General features: G+C 35.9%; 1 protein-coding gene across 3 annotated transcripts in view; it reads right to left on the reverse strand.

The window, feature by feature from the left end:
• TLK1 (tousled like kinase 1) overlaps window positions 1-20,195 on the reverse strand; it is a 214,316-nt gene that overhangs the window by 91,062 nt on the left and 103,059 nt on the right. For all 3 annotated transcript variants that reach the window (XM_079924295.1, XM_079924294.1, XM_079924296.1), the window contains exon 2: window positions 18,809-18,927. In XM_079924295.1, the coding sequence (XP_079780421.1) occupies window positions 18,809-18,922 (114 nt within the window). In that variant the 5' untranslated portion in view covers window positions 18,923-18,927. The remainder of the gene's footprint in view (window positions 1-18,808; window positions 18,928-20,195) is intronic.

Genomic DNA, 20,195 nt, shown 5'->3' on the forward strand with positions numbered 1-20,195 from the left:
ATCTTAAAGCAGCTACCTGCAAGTATGTTCAAGACACCAAGGGAAAATAAACTTATAAATAAAGGAAAAAATTGTAAATTTCAGCAGAGAAATAAAAATATAAAAAAGAGCCAAATGCAAATAGCAAAACTGAAAAATCCACTTTCTAAAATAAAATATTCACCGTATGGGATTAACAGCAGAATGGAGAAAGTACTGAAGATAGATCAAAAAATTATTCCAACTAAAAAATAGAGAGAAAAATATTGAAAAGCAGTTGTCTGTTGGACACTATTAAGTAGTCTAACATAAATGAATTTGGAGTCATAGAAGGAGAGAAAAAGGAGAAAGAAAAAAAATTGAAAAAGCAATAGGAAGAAAATTCTAAACACTGGTGAAAGACATAAATTTACAGATTGAAGTAGCTCACTGATGTCCCCAAACAGGATAAGTACAAAGAAGATCATACCTAGGTACATCATAGTCAAACTGCTGAAAACCAAAGATTAAAAAAAACACCTTACCTCATACCTGTTAGAGTGGCTATTATCAAAAAGACAAGAAATAAGAAGTGTTGGCAAGGATGTGGAGACAAGGGAACCCTCCTACACTGCTGGTGGGAATGTACTGGGTTGGCCGAAAAGTGCCTTCGGTTTTTAAGTAAAAATAAGACACATTTTTCATTTTCACCAAGAACTTTATTGAAAAACGTATTCACCCTTTTGTTCCACTACCTTCTGCCATTTTTCAGGCAACTTCATAATTTCACCTTCCCAAAATTTTTTATCTTTTTGAGCAAAGAACTGTTCCAGGTGCCTTTTACAGTCTTCCAAGGAACCGAAATTTTTTCCATTAAGAGAATTTTGTAAAGACTGAAGTAAATGGAAATCCAAAGGTGCAATGTTTGGTGAATATGGAGGATGAATCAGAACTTCCCAGCCAAGCTGTAACAGTTTTTGCCTGGTCATCAAAGAAACATGCGGTCTTGCATCATCCTGATGGAAGACAATACGTTTTCTGTTGACTAATTCTGGACGCTTTTCGTTGAGTGCTGCTTTTAGTTGGTCTAATTGGGAGCAGTACTTGTTGGAAATAATCATTTGGTTTTCCGGAAGGAGCTCATCACAGAGGACTCCCTTCCAATCCCACCATATACACAACATCACCTTCTCTGGATAAAGACTGGCCTTTGGTGTGGATGGTGGTGGTTCATTTCACTTGCCCCACAATCGCTTCCTTCCGTTCCACATTACCGTACAGTATCCACTTTTCATTGCCTGTCACAATTTGTTTTTAAAATGGAACATTTTCATTATGTTTAAGTAGAGACTTGCATTCGGAAATACAGTCAAGAAGGTGTTTTTCGCTTAACTTATATGGAACCCAAACATCAAAGCGATTAACATAACCAACCTGGTGCAAATGATTTTCAACGCTTGATTTGGATATTTTGAGTATGTCGGCTATCTCCTGCATGGTATAACGCTGATTGTTCTCAATTAATGTCTCGATTTGACCACTATCAACTTCAACTGGTCTACCCAACCATGGAGCATCATCCAGCAAGAAATCTCCAGCACAAAACTTCGCAAACCATTTTTGACATGTTCGATCAGTCACAGCACCTTCTCCATACACTGCAGAAATCTTTTTTTGTGTTTCAGTTGCATTTTTACCTTTCTTGAAACAATAAAGCATAATAGGCCGAAAATGTTTTTCTTCCATCTTCAGTATTAAAATGGCTACACAAAAATTCACCAATTTTGGTAAGCCTTTTTTTGAAATGCACGCTGATATGACAGCTGTCACATATAATCTAACAAAATTGTTTGGAATGAAGTTAAAGACAACTAACTGCTACTAGAGCCATCTTATGGAGAAAAATGAATGAAACTTTTGGCCAATGCAATAAACTGGTGCAGCCACTATAGAAAACAGTGTGGAGTATCCTCAAAAAATTAAAAATGGAACTACCATATGATCCAGCATTTCCATTTCCAAGTATTTATCCTAAGAAAACAAAAAGAGTTAACTAAAAACGATATCCGCAACCATAAACAAGACCAAAAGACAACCTTCAGAATGGGAGAAAATATTTGCAAATGAAGCAACTGACAAAGGATTATTCTCCAAAATTTACAAGCAGCTCATGCAGCTTAATTAAAAAAAACAAACAACCCAATCCAAAAATGGGCAGAAGACCTAAATAGACATTTCTCCAAAGAAGATATACAGATTGCCAACGAACACATGAAAGAATGCTCAACATCATTAATCATTAGAGAAATGCAAATCAAAACTACAATGAGATATCATCTCACGCCAGTCAGAATGGCCATCATCAAAAAATCTAGAAACAATAAATGCTGGAGAGGGTGTGGAGAAAAGAGAACAGTCTTGCACTGTTGGTGGGAATGTAAATTGATACAGCCACTATGGAGAACGGTATGGAGGTTCCTTAAAAAACTACAAATAGAACTACCATACAACCCAGCAATCCCACTACTGGGCATATACCCTGAGAAAACCAGAATTCAAAAAGAGTCATGTACCAAAATGTTCATTGCAGCTCTATTTACAATAGCCACGACATGGAAGCAACCTAAGTGTCCATCAACAGATGAATGGGTAAAGAAGATGTGGCACATATATACAATGGAATATTACCCAGCCATAAAAAGAAACGAAATTGAGTTATTTGTAGTGAGGTGGATGGACCCAGAGTCTGTCATACAGAGTGAAGTAAGTCAGAAAGAGAAAAACAGATACCGTATGCTAACACATATATATGGAATCTAAGGGAAAAAAAAAAAGGTCATGAAGAACCTAGGAGCAAGACGGGAATAAAGACACAGACCTACTAGAGAATGGACTTGAGGATATGGGGAGGGGGAAGGGTAAGCTGTGACAAAGTGAGAGAGTGTCATGGACATATATACACTACCAAACGTAAAATAGATAGCTAATGGGAAGCAGCCGCATAGCACAGGGAGATCAGCTCGGTGCTTTGTGACCACCTAGAGGGATGGGAAAGGGAGGGTGGGAGGGAGGGAGATGCAAGAGGGAAGAGATATGGGAACATATGTATATGTATAACTGATTCACTTTGTTATAAAGCAGAAACTAACACATCATTGTAAAGCAATTATACTCCAATAAAGATGTTAAAAAAGAAAAAAAAACAATGGGAAAAAATGATATCTGCACCCCAATGTTCACTGCAGCATTATTTACAATAGCCAAGACATGGAAGCAACCTAAGTGTCCATCAATTGATGAATGGATAAAGAAAATGTGGTGTGTGTGTGTGTGTTCAGCCATTAAAAAAGGGAAATCTTGCCATTTTCGATGACATGGATGGTCCTAGAGGACATTATGCTAAGTGAAATAAGTCAAAGAAAGACAAATACCTTCTGATCTCACTTATTTGTGGAATCTTCAAAAACAACAAACAGAAAAAAACCCCAAGCTCACAGATACAGAGAAGAGACTGGTGGTTGCCAGCAGAGGGGGGGGGGTTGGGGGGGGGGTAGAGGGGAGAAATGGATAAAAGGGGTCAACAGGTACAAACTTCCAGTTATAAAATAAATAAGTCTTGAGGATGTAACAGCATGGCAACGATAGTTAATAATACTGTATTTGCATATTTGGAAATTGCTGAGAGAGTAAACTTTAAAACTCATCACAAGGAAAAAAACTGTAACCAAGTATGGATGTTAACTAGGCTGCGGTAATCACATTGCAACATATACAAATATGGAATCATTATGCTATACACATGTAATCTAATCTTACACATAATCTAATCTTACATGTAATATAATCTTAAATGTTACCTATACCTCATTTAAAAATTTATGATTTTTTTTAAAAAAGAAAAGAATCTTGAAAGCAGCCAGAGAAAGATAACATATTGCATTCATGAGAACAAAAAAGGATATGACTGATGGCTAGCTTGTCATAATGATATTGGAGGTCAGATTTCATCTCTGGAAAAGGTGAGCCAGGGAGAACTCTGGATTGAGACACATAAGGCACAGCTGAGGAAAGAGAAGACATTAAGTGCATGTCTACACACTAAATGAAGAGACTCAGCACCTTCCTGTGCTAAATTCTGGAAAGTCAGCAGCCAAACGTAAACTCTACAGGCTGGAGAGTACAGAATTTCTCTCTAGGAAAATAAACCATCTCAAGAGACAAGACTTACAGACACCAAGAATCAAAAATCTCTCAGAAAAATGACCCAGCCAAGTCATCCTACTGTAATAAGTCCTGCCTACTCAAACAATACTTCCAATAAGTGTTTCAGTGCCAAAAGCGTAGATATGCAAAGCCCAATATCACCAGATGTCTGAAAAATATAAACAAATATTTTTTAAAAACCCATAAGAAAAAGACAATCCAGGGAGCAGGAAAAAAATTCACATAGAACTATTACTAATATCCTAGTGACAGCCAACTACGAAAATGAAACATTTCAAGAACAACCCAAGGGGACTTTTCCTTCTGGTCCAGTGGCTAAGACTCCACACTTCCACTGCTGGTTGGGGAACAAAGATCCTGCATGCTGTGCAGTGCAGCCAAAAAATAAATAAATAAATAACATTTTTTGTAATTAAAAAAAAGAACTACCCCCCTCCCCCAAAAAAACAACCACCTGGAAATTACATGATAGCTGAAACACACAGGAAAAAAAAAAAAGGATGAATTCAAAGATAAAATTGAAGAAATCTTTCCAGAAAGAGACCAAAAAACCTCAAAAAAAGAAAACTAGAGAATCAGTCCAAGAGGTACTGCTCCAAATGAGAGTTCCAGAAAAAAAAGAAAGAGAAAATTAATCAGCTAAAATTATCAAAGAAATAATTCAAGACTTTTCAAGAAGTGAGAGAGTAGCATTGACATATATACACTACCAAATGTAAAAAAGATAGCTAGTGGGAAGCAGCTACATTGCACAGGGAGATCAGCTCGGTGCTCTGTGACCACCTAGAGGGTTGGGATGGAGATGCATGAGGGAGGGGATATGGGGATATATGTATACATATAGCTGATTCACTTTATTATACAGCAGAAACTAACACAACATTGTAAAGCAATTATACTCCAATAAAGATGCTAAAAAAAAAAAGGAACTGGAAAACATTAGTTTTTGGATTGGAAGGACACACTTTTGAACCAAGCACACTGGTTCAATGAAGATCCATACCAAGGCACATTATAACAAACAAATTGAAATGCCAAGGATTTGAAGCTTCTAAAGAAGACTAAACAGGAATACCTACAAAGGATCAGGAATGAGAATGGCACTTGAGTGCTCAGGAGTAACACTGGAAGCTAGAAAGCAATGGAACAATGCCTTCAAAATTCTGTTAAAATGATTTCCAGGGATTCCCTGGTGGCGCAGTGGTTGGGAATCCGCCTGCCAATGCAGGGGACGCAGGTTCGTGCCCCAGTCCGGGAAGATCCCACATGCCGCGGAGCGGCGGGGCCCGTGAGCCACGGCTGCTGAGCTTGCGCGTCCGGAGCCTGTGCTCCGCAACGGGAGAGGCTACAACAGTAAGAGGCCCGCGTACCGAAAAAAAAAAAAAAAGGATTTCCAACCTAGAATTCTACACCCAAACTAACAACCAAGTGGGAAGAGGAGAATATGCAAGGTCTCAAAAATCTGACTACCCATTTACCTTTTCTCAGGAAGTGACTAGAGAATCTGCTCCACCAAAACAAAAGAATAAACCAAGAAAGAGGAAAATATGGCATACAAGAAACAGGAGCTCAAACATGGGACAGACACAAAAAGAATTTCCATGATGACAAAGAAGAGGGATTCCAGAATGACAGGCACCCAGAAGAAACAGAGTAACTAGCCTAGGTAAGAATGGAAGAATGGAAGATTTCAGGGGTATGTCTACAGAAATATAAGAATAAAATAAATAAATTTATATTTGAAAATGAGAGGTTTACACACCTCTGCTGGAGATTATATGGATGCTTACACTGAACACTAACAAACTAAAGAAATAAATCAACTCTAGGAAAAACAAAAAGTTGTAAAAAAGAAGAAACGTAATCATGGAATCTCACAGCTGTGAATAAAATTTAGTCATAACATAAACAATGAAATAATGACCTAACCCAAAACTAAAATATTTCTAAATCAGGATAGGGTCAGGGAAGTTTGAGTATTTCTACAGGGGTAGAGGGTTGGATCATTTAAGAGTTAACTCCTCATCTTCTATAACAGGAAGTCAATAAATATCTGAAACTGAAAAAAAAGAAAAAAAGACAAAGAACTATAATAGTCTTACTTAGAAACACAGACATAAATAAAACATATATAGTATAATAAATAAAAAGCTACAGGTGAGAAGGACTGCCTCTACGAAGAATAAATGTAGGGTTAAAAGAATGGAGCATGCTTCTACTAATTTTCATTATAGGCTTGGTAGGACAAGTTGACTTTTAAAACTCTGACCATGGACTGTATGTCTTTTCCTTCTTGATCTGTAGGAATTCTTTACATATCCTTGGTATGAATCCTCTATGACTTGGCCTTTCACTCATACATTGGTATCATCTGAACACAGTTTCATTTATCAAATGGTTTCCTTTATGGCTACAGCCTTTTGTGACCTATTTATGAAATCTGTCATTATTCTTATTAAAGCTTTATTATTTTTCACATTTAGATCTACAGTCACTTGAAATTGATTTTTCTATCATGGCAAGAAATGAAGGTCGAGTTGTTGTTTTTTCCCCATGTGGATATCCAATTGATCCAGCATCATCTATTATAAAAGACGACCCTTTCCACACCGCACTGCTGTGTCACCTTTGTCATATATCAAGTTACTATATATGAACGGCTCTGCTGCTGAAGTCTATTCTGTTCCACTGGTCTATTTTTCTTTCCTGTGTCAATATCACAGTGATGTAATTCTACTCCTTGGTATATAACTAAGAGAACTGAAAACATATGTCTACACAAAAACTTGTATCAGAGTGTTCACAGCAGCATTATTCATGTCAAAAATGGAAACAACCCAAATGTCCACCAATTGATGGATATACAAAACGTGACACACATCAATACAATGAAACATTCAGTTATAAAAAGAAATGAAGTATTAATACATACAACATTCATGAACCTTGAAAATATTATGCCAGGTGAAAAAAGCCAGACACAAAATGCTATGTACTATTATTCCATTTATATGAAATGTTCAGAAGAGAAAAATCCATAGAGACAGAAAGTAGACTAGTGGTTGCCAGGGGATGAAGTGTAGGGTAGGAAAGCAGGGGAATGAGGAGCTGCTGTGAATGTTTATAAGATTTCTTTTTGGGGTGATAAAAATATTCTGGACTTAGTGGTGATGGCTACACAGCTTTGTGATATACCAGAAACCACTGAAAAGTACACCTTAAAAGGGTCAATTTTATGGTATGTGAATTATATCTCAATACAAAAAGTTTCAAGTTATTGAGGAAAAGGGAGCACAGTTGGGGGGGAGTGTGACAAAATATAGTACATAATCATTTATACATTCAGACACACAGTATGTGCACATGCAAGCACACACAGACTTTTGAAGCCTTCAAAGCGAGAATAGAGCTGCTTTTTTTGCAGACATTCATGAGACATTTTTTAAAATATAAAAGCAACACAGGCACATAGAAAAAATTTCATTACAGAAATATAAATATTTCCCTCCCGCATTAGTCCTACTATTCAGAGGCAACAATTTTTTTTAATTTAACTTAATTAATTAATTTCTTATTTTTGGCTGTGTTGGGTCTTCATTGCTGCGCACGCGCTTTCTCTAGTTGCGGCGAGTGGGGGGCTACTCTTCCTTGCAGTGCGTGGGCTTCTCATTGTGGTGGCTTCTCTTTGTTGTGGAGCACAGGCTCTAGGCGCATGGGCTTCAGTAGTTGTGGCACTCAGGCTCAGTAGTTGTGGTCAGGCTCTAGAGCACAGGCTCAGTAGCTGTGGCGCACGGGCTTAGCTGCTCTGCGGCATGTGGGATCCTCCCAAACCAGGGCTCGAACCCATGTCCCTTGTATTGGCAGGTGGATTCTTAACCACTGCGCCACCAGGGAAAGTCCAAGAGGCAACAACTTTTTAAAAAAATTGTTTTTAATTAAAATTTTCAATAGGTAATGCAAACAAACTACTTCAGTTCATTTCTTATCGTCTTTCTAAGGCTGTATGTCTACACTAACAAATTAAATATACGTTCATTGATTCCTCCCTTCTTACTCAAAAGATAACGTTATGCAGACCGTCCCACATCGCTTTCTTTTCTCTTTATGTTGGAAAAATTCCAAATCAATACATAGCTTCTTCATTCCCCTTTTCCTTTGCTACTTCCTTTCTTTCAAACAGGTGCAGAGTATTCCACTGGATGTACTACATTTCAATAATTCTTTATTGACCTTTCCATAAAAGATGAAGAATTTAGCTCACTGGCATCACAACTTCCCCTTCTTCCTGATATATTTTTATTTTCAAATCCTCAGTTACTTTCACTTCAAATAATAAACAAACTTTTTTTTCTTTAACTTTAAACTGTGTATGACTCCTTAATATGTAAAATAAAATAAATCTTTACATTTCCTCCTTCTCCCAACATGTTAGCTACACTATAACTTTACAGCAGTACAATTTATAACATTTACCTCCTATCTGTATTCCTGCAACAGAGCCACAAACTCATGCCACAAGGATCTGTGGCAAGTAAAATTAACAGGTAAAGTAGGCTTGGGATAAGAAAAAAAAGTGGCATATGATAGAATAACAATTCTTTCTCTTCCAATTTTTGTTATCAGCTATGAACACTGAATTAGCAAATGGTGAATCCTTGATGTTAAGGGAAATACAGGATTAGGTTCCTGCAACCTTCTCGTCACAAGTTCATCAACCAATCAACATATAACATTGTTTTGTTTTTTGTTTTTTTATATATATATATCTTGGCTGTGCTGGGTCTCCATTGTGGGCTTCTCTCTAGTTGTGGCACACAGGCTTAGTTGCCGCGCAGCATGTGGGATCTTAGTTCCCTGACCAGGGATCAAACCCACGTCCCCTGCATTGGAAGGCAGATTCTCAGCCACTGGACCACCAAGAAAGTCCCCATAACATTGTTTTATATAAAAGTGTGTTTCTGTTTAAAGACCCCTTGTTTAATACGTACTGTCAATTCATTCACATTGAATTCATGGCCAACAACACTGTAACTCATGCCTGAATGAAGCTAATCTAACAAGCATATTTTCCCCCTAAGGCACATCACAGTCTTCTTGTACTTAGAACACTAGATAACACTTGACTACTACCCTGAGGGGCTATTTTAAACAGTAAAACTACCAACGAAAAGCACAAAAATGTGAAAAACATGGCATTAAGTAAACTGAGAAAAGAATACTTGTTTACAGTATGAGAGCTGAAAATGTAGGCAGAGTGTCACTTTATTCAGGCGACTCAAATTTTTCACCACTCTGCATATGCACAGGCCCGTGAATGACCAGCAAAAGCAATGTAAGTATTGGTTTTGAAGTTACAAGTAAGTTGAATAAAGAGTATTGATTGTGTGTATCTATCAAATCAAGCTTATAATCATATTGTGCAAATCCTGTATAGCCTTGCTCTTTTATATATGTTTGAACAGTCAAAATCCAGAAGAATTATATTAAAATCCCTCAATATAGCTGTATTTTAATAAATTTACCATGTATTTTTAGAACTGTTTGTTATATAAAAGTTTATAACTGTCATATCTTTTTTATGGATGCTTAGTCCTTAAAAAATATCTACCTTTGTTTCATTCAGGCATTTGGTTTTGAAGACTGTTTCATTTGATACTCATTCATGCATTCAAAAATAATTATTGAGGGCCTTAGTATTGTTGTAGATGCTGGGGATATAGCAGTGAGAAAAAAAAAACACTTAGGTCCAAGTGCTCATGAAGTTTACATTATAAGAAGGGAAACAGACAATAAACAAACATATAAATATTTAGTAATATAAAAGGAACCAATAAGTACTTTAAAAAAACTAAGTAGAGAAAGGGGAGTGGTATAGGTATCATACCTATACATAGAGCAGTCAAAGAATGCCACTGTAAAGAGGTGACATTTGAGCAGAAGCTTGAATACAGTGAGAGAGAAGTGTGTTTGAGGCAAATGGCAAATAAACCAGTGTGAGTGCAGTAGTGGGACAGTTATTAGTTGAATAGGGTAGTCTAGAACTAGATCAGAAGGTCTACTTAGAGCACTGAATTTTATTTTAAATGTGATGGGAAGTCTTTGGAAGGGTCTGAAGTTGGAGAGAAACTGATCTCAAATTTGTATTTAATTCTACTTTCTTTTACTTTATGATTATCGGAACTATTTTCTTTCCAGTTACTTCCAATCTTTGTCATTTTGGGGGGATGTTTCCTGTCAACAGCCTAAAGATGGATTCTCATTTATTATCATAATATATACTTGGCTTTATTTCTTCCATATTATATAATCGCAGGTAAAAATAGAGTATTTTTGTTTGCTCTTTCTCTCTTCCTCACTTTTATTAGACTAAATTTCTTTTTGTTCCTCCTCCTATACCCTATCACAGTAAAAGTTCTATGTACAGTATCTCTGTTGCTTGTGCTTATTACTTTCCTACTTTTAGCAAACATATAACCCTATTCTTCTCTATAGACAAATTAATGAATTATTCTGTAGTCCTAGATGATTTTCTTACCTTTCTCGCTGTTCCTCTTCTCCCAGAGCATGATCACTATCAGAAATATGATCCTTCAAATGCTTTTATTTCCACATTACAAACTCCCGGTGTCACTATTATTAAAATTTGCCCCTATTAATACTGCATTTCACAGGCACATTATCACCATCAATTTAAATAAAAACACTGTAAGAGTCATTGCTCACCACTACATTACATTCTATAAGCTTTACCGTTATTTATTTATTTATTTATGGCTGTGTTGGGTCATCGGTGCCGTGCACGGGCCTACACTTGTTTTTAAATTTAAATGAGTATTTTTAAAATGCAAGCTTACCCCCCAAAGAACAGTAAAACCAACATTAATTCAATATCATCATCCAACATACAGTCCATACTCAAATTTCCCCTGTTGTCTCAAAAATGTCATTTAAAACTGTTTTTCTCCCAATCCAGGAGCAAATTAGAACCCACGGAATCACACATTGCATTTGGCTACTAAGTCTCTTTCGTCTCATCCAACCTAGAACAGTCCCTCTGCTTCCCTTTGTTCTTCATGGCACTGAATACTTTTAAAGAGTCCAGGCCAGCAGGATGTCCCAGGAGTATTTCCTCATGATTAAATTCAAATCAAACATTTCCAGCATGAAAACTACAGGTGATGAGTGTTCTTCCTATTGCATCACCCTCAGGATACATATAATGTCAGGCTCTCTGTGACACTGCCAATGCAAAGCTTGACCTTACCTATTATGGTGGCAACCAACAAATCTCTCCTTTTTAAAGGCATATATTCTCTTTTAAAATTAATAACTAATCTATAGAGTGAAACTTTGAGATCTTGTAAAACACTGTTCTCCAAAACATTTTACTAAATGGTTTTAGCATCCATTGATGATCCTTACCTTAATCAATAATTTTCTGATTCTATATTCCTTCTACATTAGGTAACATTCTTCTAAGAGACTGCCACATAACAATAAGCATACCTAGCTTGGTTCCTAAGTACCATTCCCCACTAAAATGAAGCAGGGCTCTTTGAAAAGGTCTGTTCACATTCAGCACAGAGACCACAGTGATACTAGAGAGAGATGGTAGAGATGTGTATGTATACATAAGCATAAAATTGGCAAAAATATTTATCTTTCTTAAATCTAGATAGAGTATACTAGTATTCTTTGTAAAATATTTTCAATTTTTCTAAAGGTATAGTATTTTTTTCAAAGTAAAATGTTGTTTAAAAAACAAACAAAAGGGCTTCCCTGGTGGCGCAGTGGTTGAGAGTCCGCCTGCCGATGCAGGGGACACGGGTTCGTGCTCCGGTCCGGGAAGATCCCACATGCCACGGAGCGGCTGGGCCCGTGAGCCATGGCCGCTGAGCCTGTGTGTCCGGAGCCTGTGCTCCGCAACGGGAGAGGCCACAACAGTGAGAGGCCCGCATACCACAAAAAAACAAAACAAAATAAACAAACAAACAAAAACCGGGGGTAGGAGGGGAGACCCTGCAGGAATGCATAAATATCAGTTTGAGAGAACAGAAATAAAAAAATGGGTATAGAGTGTCATCATAAAACCAAAACTAGAATATGTAACTTTAAAACATCAGGAAAAACTCCATTTGTCCAATGGAAAGCAACGAGTAGAAGGGAATAAAAGTCAAGTCCGATTAGAAGATATCAGCCAATAGATGGCAGAACCAAGTCAGAAAATAAAAATAATTATAATGGACTAAACCCACCATTTAAGAGATAAAAATGCTCATATTCCATCAAAAAAAGTTGACATATTGTCTACAAGAAACACACTTAAAAACAATAAAAATTAAAGAATAGAAAAACATATACCTAACATGAACCAAAAGAAAGTTGAGGATAGTATTCTTAAGATTTGAAAAAAACAAGTATTTAAAAAAAAATTATATAGTCATGAAACGAAAAGAAGATATATGCATGTAAAAATATAGCCTCAAAATACATCAAGCAAAAACTGATAAACTACAAGCTGAAATGCATAAAGCTGAAATTTATACATCAATAATCACAGTTAAATACAATTAGGAGCTATTAGACATGAAATGTTTATAAAACAGGGCACATTTCAGGATTGATGCCATATGAACTATATTTTGAAAATGTAATGCAATAAATTATAAGTCTGTAACAAAAGAATAGCTCAAAATAACTAATAATCTAAGAGGAAGGAATATACAAATGTTTATAGTAGCTTTATCTGTAATTCTTAAAATATTGAAAGTAACCTAAATGTTCCTTATCTAGAAGAAATGGATTAAAAAGAACTGCGGTATACCTTTACACACTACTATATAAAAAATAGATAATCAACAAGGACCTACTGTATAGCACAGGAAACTGTACTCCATATCTTATAACAACATATAATAGAAAAGAATCTAAAAAAGAATATATTATACATATATATGTATATATAACTGAATCTGCTGTGCATCTGAAACACAACATTGTAAGTCAACTATATTTCAGTAAAAATTTTTTTAAAATTTGTATATTTTATACAATAGGATACTATTAAATAATAAAAAGTAACTATTGGTAACATTACAACAACATGAATGAATCTCAAAGAAATGCATTAAGCTAACTTATAAAAAGTCAGACTCAAAAGGCTACATATTTACAATACTTACCCCATTTATATGACATGCTTGCAAAGGCAAAACTATAAAAACAGAAAACAGATCAGTGGTTGCCAGAGGCAACCTAAAGGGGTAGAGTGCAAAAGGACACCGGGGAGTATTTTGGGAACTATTTTATATCTTAATTGTGGTGGGAGTTACACAATTGTATACATTCACAAAACTTATAGCAGAACTATATGATAAAAAGGGGTGAATTTTACCCTATGTAAATTATACATAACTTAATAAAAACCATGGGGGGTCTCTCATAACCAAACACTTAAAATCTATACATTTTATCGTATGTCAATTCTGTCTTTATATAAATAAATAAATAATCTGATTCATTCAACTCAATAGCTGGAAGAACAGCCACGAAGCAAATCCAAAGTAACAAGTAAATTATGATGATAGAAATCAATGGGGGAAAAAAAAGTGAAATAGATTAAAACTAATATCTGTTTCTTTGATTAGTCAGAGCTCTGGCAAGAATGAACAGAAAAGGAGAACTGAAAGAATAAACGGAAATGAAATAACAAAGGAGATTTTTTAAAGTGTTATAACCATACACTAATAAGTTTGAAAAGCTTAATTGAAATAGATTAATAAACTAAGTAATATTAAAGAAATTTAAATGGTAGTGAAAGACCTTCCTTGCAAAAAACCCCAGGCCAAGACAGTTTTACAGGTAAATGTCTACTCATCTTCCCATGAACATTTTGTACCACATACAGGATGTTGAAAAAACTGAAAATAGTGAAAGAAGCAGCAGTTCATTTTATGGGGCTAGCTAGTGTGACACTGTTTTATAAAACAGACAAGGTAGAGTGATGAAAATGTTCTGTACCTTAAAAGGAACATGGATTACTACGAGTGCACACATTTGTCAAAACTCACTAAATTATTACTCTTCAGGTCTGTGCATCTATTTCTCTTATAAGCATATATGTAAAAATCCTAACTAAAATAGTTAATCATGTATTAAATCCAAAAGTATTTTTTAATATTTATTTATCTTTATTCTTTTGGCTCTGTCGGGACATCGTTGCAGTGCATGGGCTTCTCTCTAGTTGTGGTGTGAGGGTTTTCTCTCTCTAGTTGTGGCGTGCATGCTCCAGAGCGCATGGGCTCTGTAGTTTGTGGCATGCAGGCTCTCTCACTGAGGCGCGTGAGCTCAGTAGTTGTGGCGTGCAGACTTATTTGTCCCACAGCATGTGGGATCTTAGCTCCCTGACCAGAGATCGAACCCGCGTCCCCTACACTGGAAGGCAGATTCTCTACCACTGGACCACCAGGGAAGTACCCTAATAAAGTATTTTTTAAAATAGTGTATCAGGGACTTCCCTGGTGGCACAGTGGGTTAAGAATCTGCCTGCCAATGCAGGGGACGTGGGTTCGAGCCCTGGTCCAGGAAGATCTCACATGCCGCAGAGCAACTAAGCCCATGCACCACAACTACTGAGCCTGTGCTCTAGAGCCCACGAGCCACAGCTACTGAGCCCACATGCCACAACTACTGAAGCCTGCACGCCTGGAGCCCATGCTCCACAACAAGAGAAGCCACCACAGTGAAAAGCCCGCACGCTGCAATGAAGAGTAGCCCCTGCTCGCCACAACTAGAGAAAAGCCCATGTGCAGCAACGAAGACCCAACACAGCCAAAAATGAATAAATAAATAAAATAGTGTATCATAACCAAGTAGGGTTTATCACAGCAATGCAAACTTCAACTTTTTTTAAAATTTGTTATACTTATTATTTTTAAAACAAACAGAAACTTAACTAACCAGTAACAGAAAAGTTCTTCTGTAATTTGGTCATGGTTATATACACAAAACCTGTAACAAACACAACACTTAATGGAGAAACTTTAGATGATTCCTTCTCAACAAGACATAGTACTGAAGCTCATGACCAATATAAAAAAAAAAAAAAAATTGGGGGAAGATAACTATTTGTCTTAGAGAAACCTAGAGAATCAACAGAGTAGTACAACCAATAAGAGACCAAAAGCAAGACTGCTACATACAAGACCAGCCTATAAAAATTTTAAAAAATTCTAGGTCAGCAATAGCCAACTAGAAAATATAACAGAAAATACTTCAGCCACAAAAACTTTAAAGTATCCAGGAATAAGCCCCCAAAATTCATAAAAACTAGCCAAGAATTCTTAAGACCTCTACAGAGAGAACTGAACAAATGGAAAGACATTTCATGTACTTGGATGGGACAACCTAATCTTATAGATTTCAGTACTCCCAAAATTAATCTATAAATTCAATGCATTCAGAATAAAAATTCCATTTGAATCTTTTAAGGAAAAAGATACAAATAAGTTATTACAGAAGAATAATCCCCAAATGCTAACAAGCAAATAAAGAGATGCTCAAATTTTATATGAGGGAATAAAGATCCATAAATAATTAGGTCAACCTTACAAAAGAAGATTAAAGGAGAGACTTGCTCTACCATATAAAGGAGACATACCAAAATACAACTGTATTCTTTTTTATGTGATACTGGCACAAGAACACAGAGAGACCACCAGAACATTAGAGAAATCTCAGACACAGTTGGTATATACACATGGCAACTTAATATATGATACAGGTGCCAGCACAAGTCAGTGGGAAAATATGGATAATTTAAGAAGCATTGTGGAGAAAACTGGTTTACTACATGGAGAAAAATAAAACTCGATCTCTATCAATACTATGTAAAAGATAAGGCCTTGGACTAAAGAGTAAATATAAAAGTAAAACTGTACAATTAATAAAAGGAGCTGTAGAATATCCTTGTGCCTCAGGGGTGGGGAAGAAGTATTTAACTTTTAGAATACCATCAGAGTCCACTGGACCCAATTTTAGTTTTTTAGCTTCTTTTTCAAGTAATTCTGTTTATAATAATTAATATTTCAGGACTTTTATTCTTTCTTAGAGATAATCCATAGAATAAAACTAAGATTTATTTTTAATAGAATAAAACACATTCTAGCTTGCAATTAATTACCAGATGTCCACTGGCCTTTCATCAATCTACAATACATTATGGGATCTTACTGATCTTACTTTTCCTATATTTTGTTATTACACCATCCTAGGAACTCATCATTACTTATCACTGTTCATCAATTATTCCCAACTATGCTAATACAAAGAAAAACCACTAAAATAAAAAGAAAATGGAAGAATGATGGTATGATAGGCAAAATATTGGCCTCCCAGTGATGTCCATGCCCTAAACAGCAGAATCTGTGAATGTTATTTTACATGGCAAAAGGGCCTTGCAGATGTGATTAAGGATAAGAAATTTGAGTTGGGGAAATTATACCAGGTTATCCAAATTGGGGTGGGCCCAATCTAATCACATGAGTACTTAAAATAGGCTATGGTCCAAAACATGTGACTGCCAAAGAACCGTAAGAGAGATACAACATTGCTGCCTTTGAAGATGGAGGAAGGAAACCACCACCCAAGGAATGCAGGCAGCCTCTCAAAGCTGGAAAAGGCAAGGCAAAAAGATCCTTCCCTAGCGCCCCCAGAAAGGAATGCAGCCTTGCAGACACCCTTGATTTTAGCCCAATGAGAGCGGTGTCAGACTTCTGATGCTACAGAACCGTAAGATAATAAACCTGTACTGTTTTGAGCAACTTAGTGATAATTTATTATAGTAGAAATAGAAAAACAACACAGATTTACCTAAAAGGACGATGCAATAGTCAAATAAATTATGATCTTTTAGTTGTCTTCTTGTCTTGCCCAAAGTACCACATCATCTTTCAAAAATGTATAAATGACTAAGAAACCATCTTTGGAGTCTGATTTTAGCTTTCATTGACTCCAGCTGAGAATTAAGAAATTTTCATTTTCCACTTAAGATAATCAAGAGAAGAAAATGACAGAAAACAATTTATAATTATTAGACAAATCAGAAAATAAATACAAAGAGATAACAGCACCTAAAACTGATGATGGTGACACTGACTATATAAATGAAATCTGAGTCTTCAAATGACAGTATCCTAGATGAATGTTCTCAAACTCAAGAATCAATGAATTGGACAATATATTTCTAAGGGGAAAAAAAAAGGGAAACATGGTATTCTCATCAGTTAAGTCGTTCAACTGAAGGACTTCACCATACAATATTCTGCAACAAGAACTTGGACCATTTCATTATGCTCAAAGGACACATAACAATATCCTTCATCTTTTATGATGTTTGTGCACCAAGATTTACTTGATACAAAGTGATTTTTCAGTATGTTTCAATTCATATTAAAATTTCTAATAAAGTTGTTTTTCATTATAGTTTTATTCTTATTGTTGTAAATTAGTAAAATAACAAAATATAAACATAGCAAAAAGGTCTATTTGACCCAGATGGTTAATGGTGACGACTATTTTCCTTAGGTACAGACCATAAAGCAAAAAAATTGGTGAGTCTGAATACAACAAAATTAAATACTTCTGTACAATGATGGATACCATGAACAAAGTTAACAGACACGACAAAATGGCAGAAGTTATTTGCACTGTATGTAATCAATATGGAATAAATATGTAGAATATACAAGGAACATGGGAAAATCAGTTTGAAAAAGAAAGTAATTCTGACAGAAAAACACGCAAAGAACTGGAACAATTTATAAGACTCCCAAAAAGCTAACAAGCATTGAAGAAATGCTCAAAATAATTGGTGGTACAAGTAAGACAAAGATACATTATTTTGTACCAACTGGACTATCAAAAATGAGGAATCTGGATGATGCCAAGTGTTTCTGGGATATGGAGATATAGAAACAGTTGTATAAAACTAATCTGTTAAGAGTGCAGGTTAGTTTTATTAGTTTTATACAACTGTTCTGAATAGCAATCTTGCGCTGTTTATTCAATTTAAATCTATACATACCTTATGCCTTATCAATTCTGCTCTTGGGAATATATTCTAAACAAATGCTCACAAAGTTCCATAAGGGAACAATTACAAGAAATTCACTGCAGTGTGAGGTAGTGGGGAGTTGGAGACAACCTGATATCTACCACTGGAAGGCCCAACAGATACACTATTAATTTTATGCAGCAGTGAGCAGCAGTGGATTAGTGTACAGATAGGAACACACAGTAGAAACATGGGTGATGAGGCAAGGAAGAAGCAAAAACAAAGGACAGGAGAGGTAAAAATTATGTAAATGGGAGAAAGGCAGTACAATCTACCAAGCTCCTTTTTACCCCTGAAACCTATAACCTATTATGCTATAACATAATACCCCAAAATATATTATGCTATACTAGAAATCAGGTATAAAAACACTGGATGTTTTTCTACACATTATAAAAATTATAGTAAGTATAATTTGCTGTTAAGTACGTATGTAGGGATCCTTTACAAAATATATTTTATATCATTTAATACAAGGAAAAAATGTCAAATAAAGATTACAATTTTACTCACTTTAGCTCCAACACTGCAACTGCCCGTGCTCCCAGTGCTCCCACTTGCAACTCCTGTGAATCTAGCTTCCAATAATTCTTGCCTTCTTGGATCCAGACTATGAAGCTCATCCATTGCACCTATTAAGATAAAAAAAAAAACAAAAGTACATGCACATACATATATATGTATTTATATACACACATCACAAAATATGTGTATGTAATTAGTTCAGATGTAAATATAAACTTAGTGAACTCTAAAAACAAATGAAAGTAAGGACTTAAAGATTTTTATAATGTCCACACTTATTTATCAAAATAATCTATGGTGATGGTGGATTTCCAATACTTTTTTTTTTTTTTGCGGTACGCAGGCCTCTCACTGTTGTGGCCTCTCCCGTTGTGGAGCACAGGCTCCAGACGTGCAGGTTCAGCGGCCATGGCTCACGGGCCTAGCCGCTCCGCGGCATGTGGGATATTCCCGGACCGGGGCACGAACCCATGTCCCCTGCATCGGCAGGCGGACTCTCAACCACTGCGCCACCAGGGAAGCCCCTCCAATACTTTTGACTGCAATCTACATTAAGACATATATTTCCACCCAAATCAGTACACACATACATACATATATTAAAAGTTCCACAAATATTTCTTACAGTATGCAGTATACTCCAATATTTTCTAGTCTATTCTAGTCCATTAAAAAGGAAAAACACTGATTGTGAGCTATTAAACGGATTTCATGAGCCATTAATGGACCCAGGTCCATAGCCTGAAAAATACCACTTCTCATAATGCAATCTCCCTATTCTAAGCTGATACAGAATTTTGGCACTAAGTGGTATTATTGCTTATTTTGCTTATATATACTTTATCTAACTAATTTTAAACTGGGAAGATTCTTATTACTGTCACATCCCCATAATTTTTTGTACAATTGATAGTTTTCAGTTTCTATCAGACAGACAAAAAACACACACAAATATTAAGCAGATAACTGAGGTAACATCTATTATTAAACAATAACCCTGAAGATTAAGGGGGAAAAATGAGTGCCCTCCTGTAAGTGCTACTATGCAAACTAAAGCACCACAAATTCTAGTTAAAGTTCAATTAAACTCTTAAAAATTATTTTATCCATGTCTGCTAATTCTCTACTGATAAAACCTTAGAACTGACATAAATAATTGGTTCTCAAAGGGAATAGGGAGGATATTATCAGAATTCAGAATCACATGGGGAGCATTTATAAATTACACTAGACCACTTCCATGTACCCTGACATTCCTCTCCTAAAGGTTAAGAGCTATTCCTATAGATCTTACCCTTTAAAGTTCCCTTCATTACCTTCCATCTTCATCTGGATAGAGGACTACATGGATAATGGCCATCCTTCCATGTTTATT

The sequence above is a fragment of the Stenella coeruleoalba genome (assembly GCF_951394435.1).
Source record: "Stenella coeruleoalba genome assembly, chromosome: 6".
Taxonomy (NCBI): Eukaryota; Metazoa; Chordata; class Mammalia; order Artiodactyla; family Delphinidae; genus Stenella; species Stenella coeruleoalba.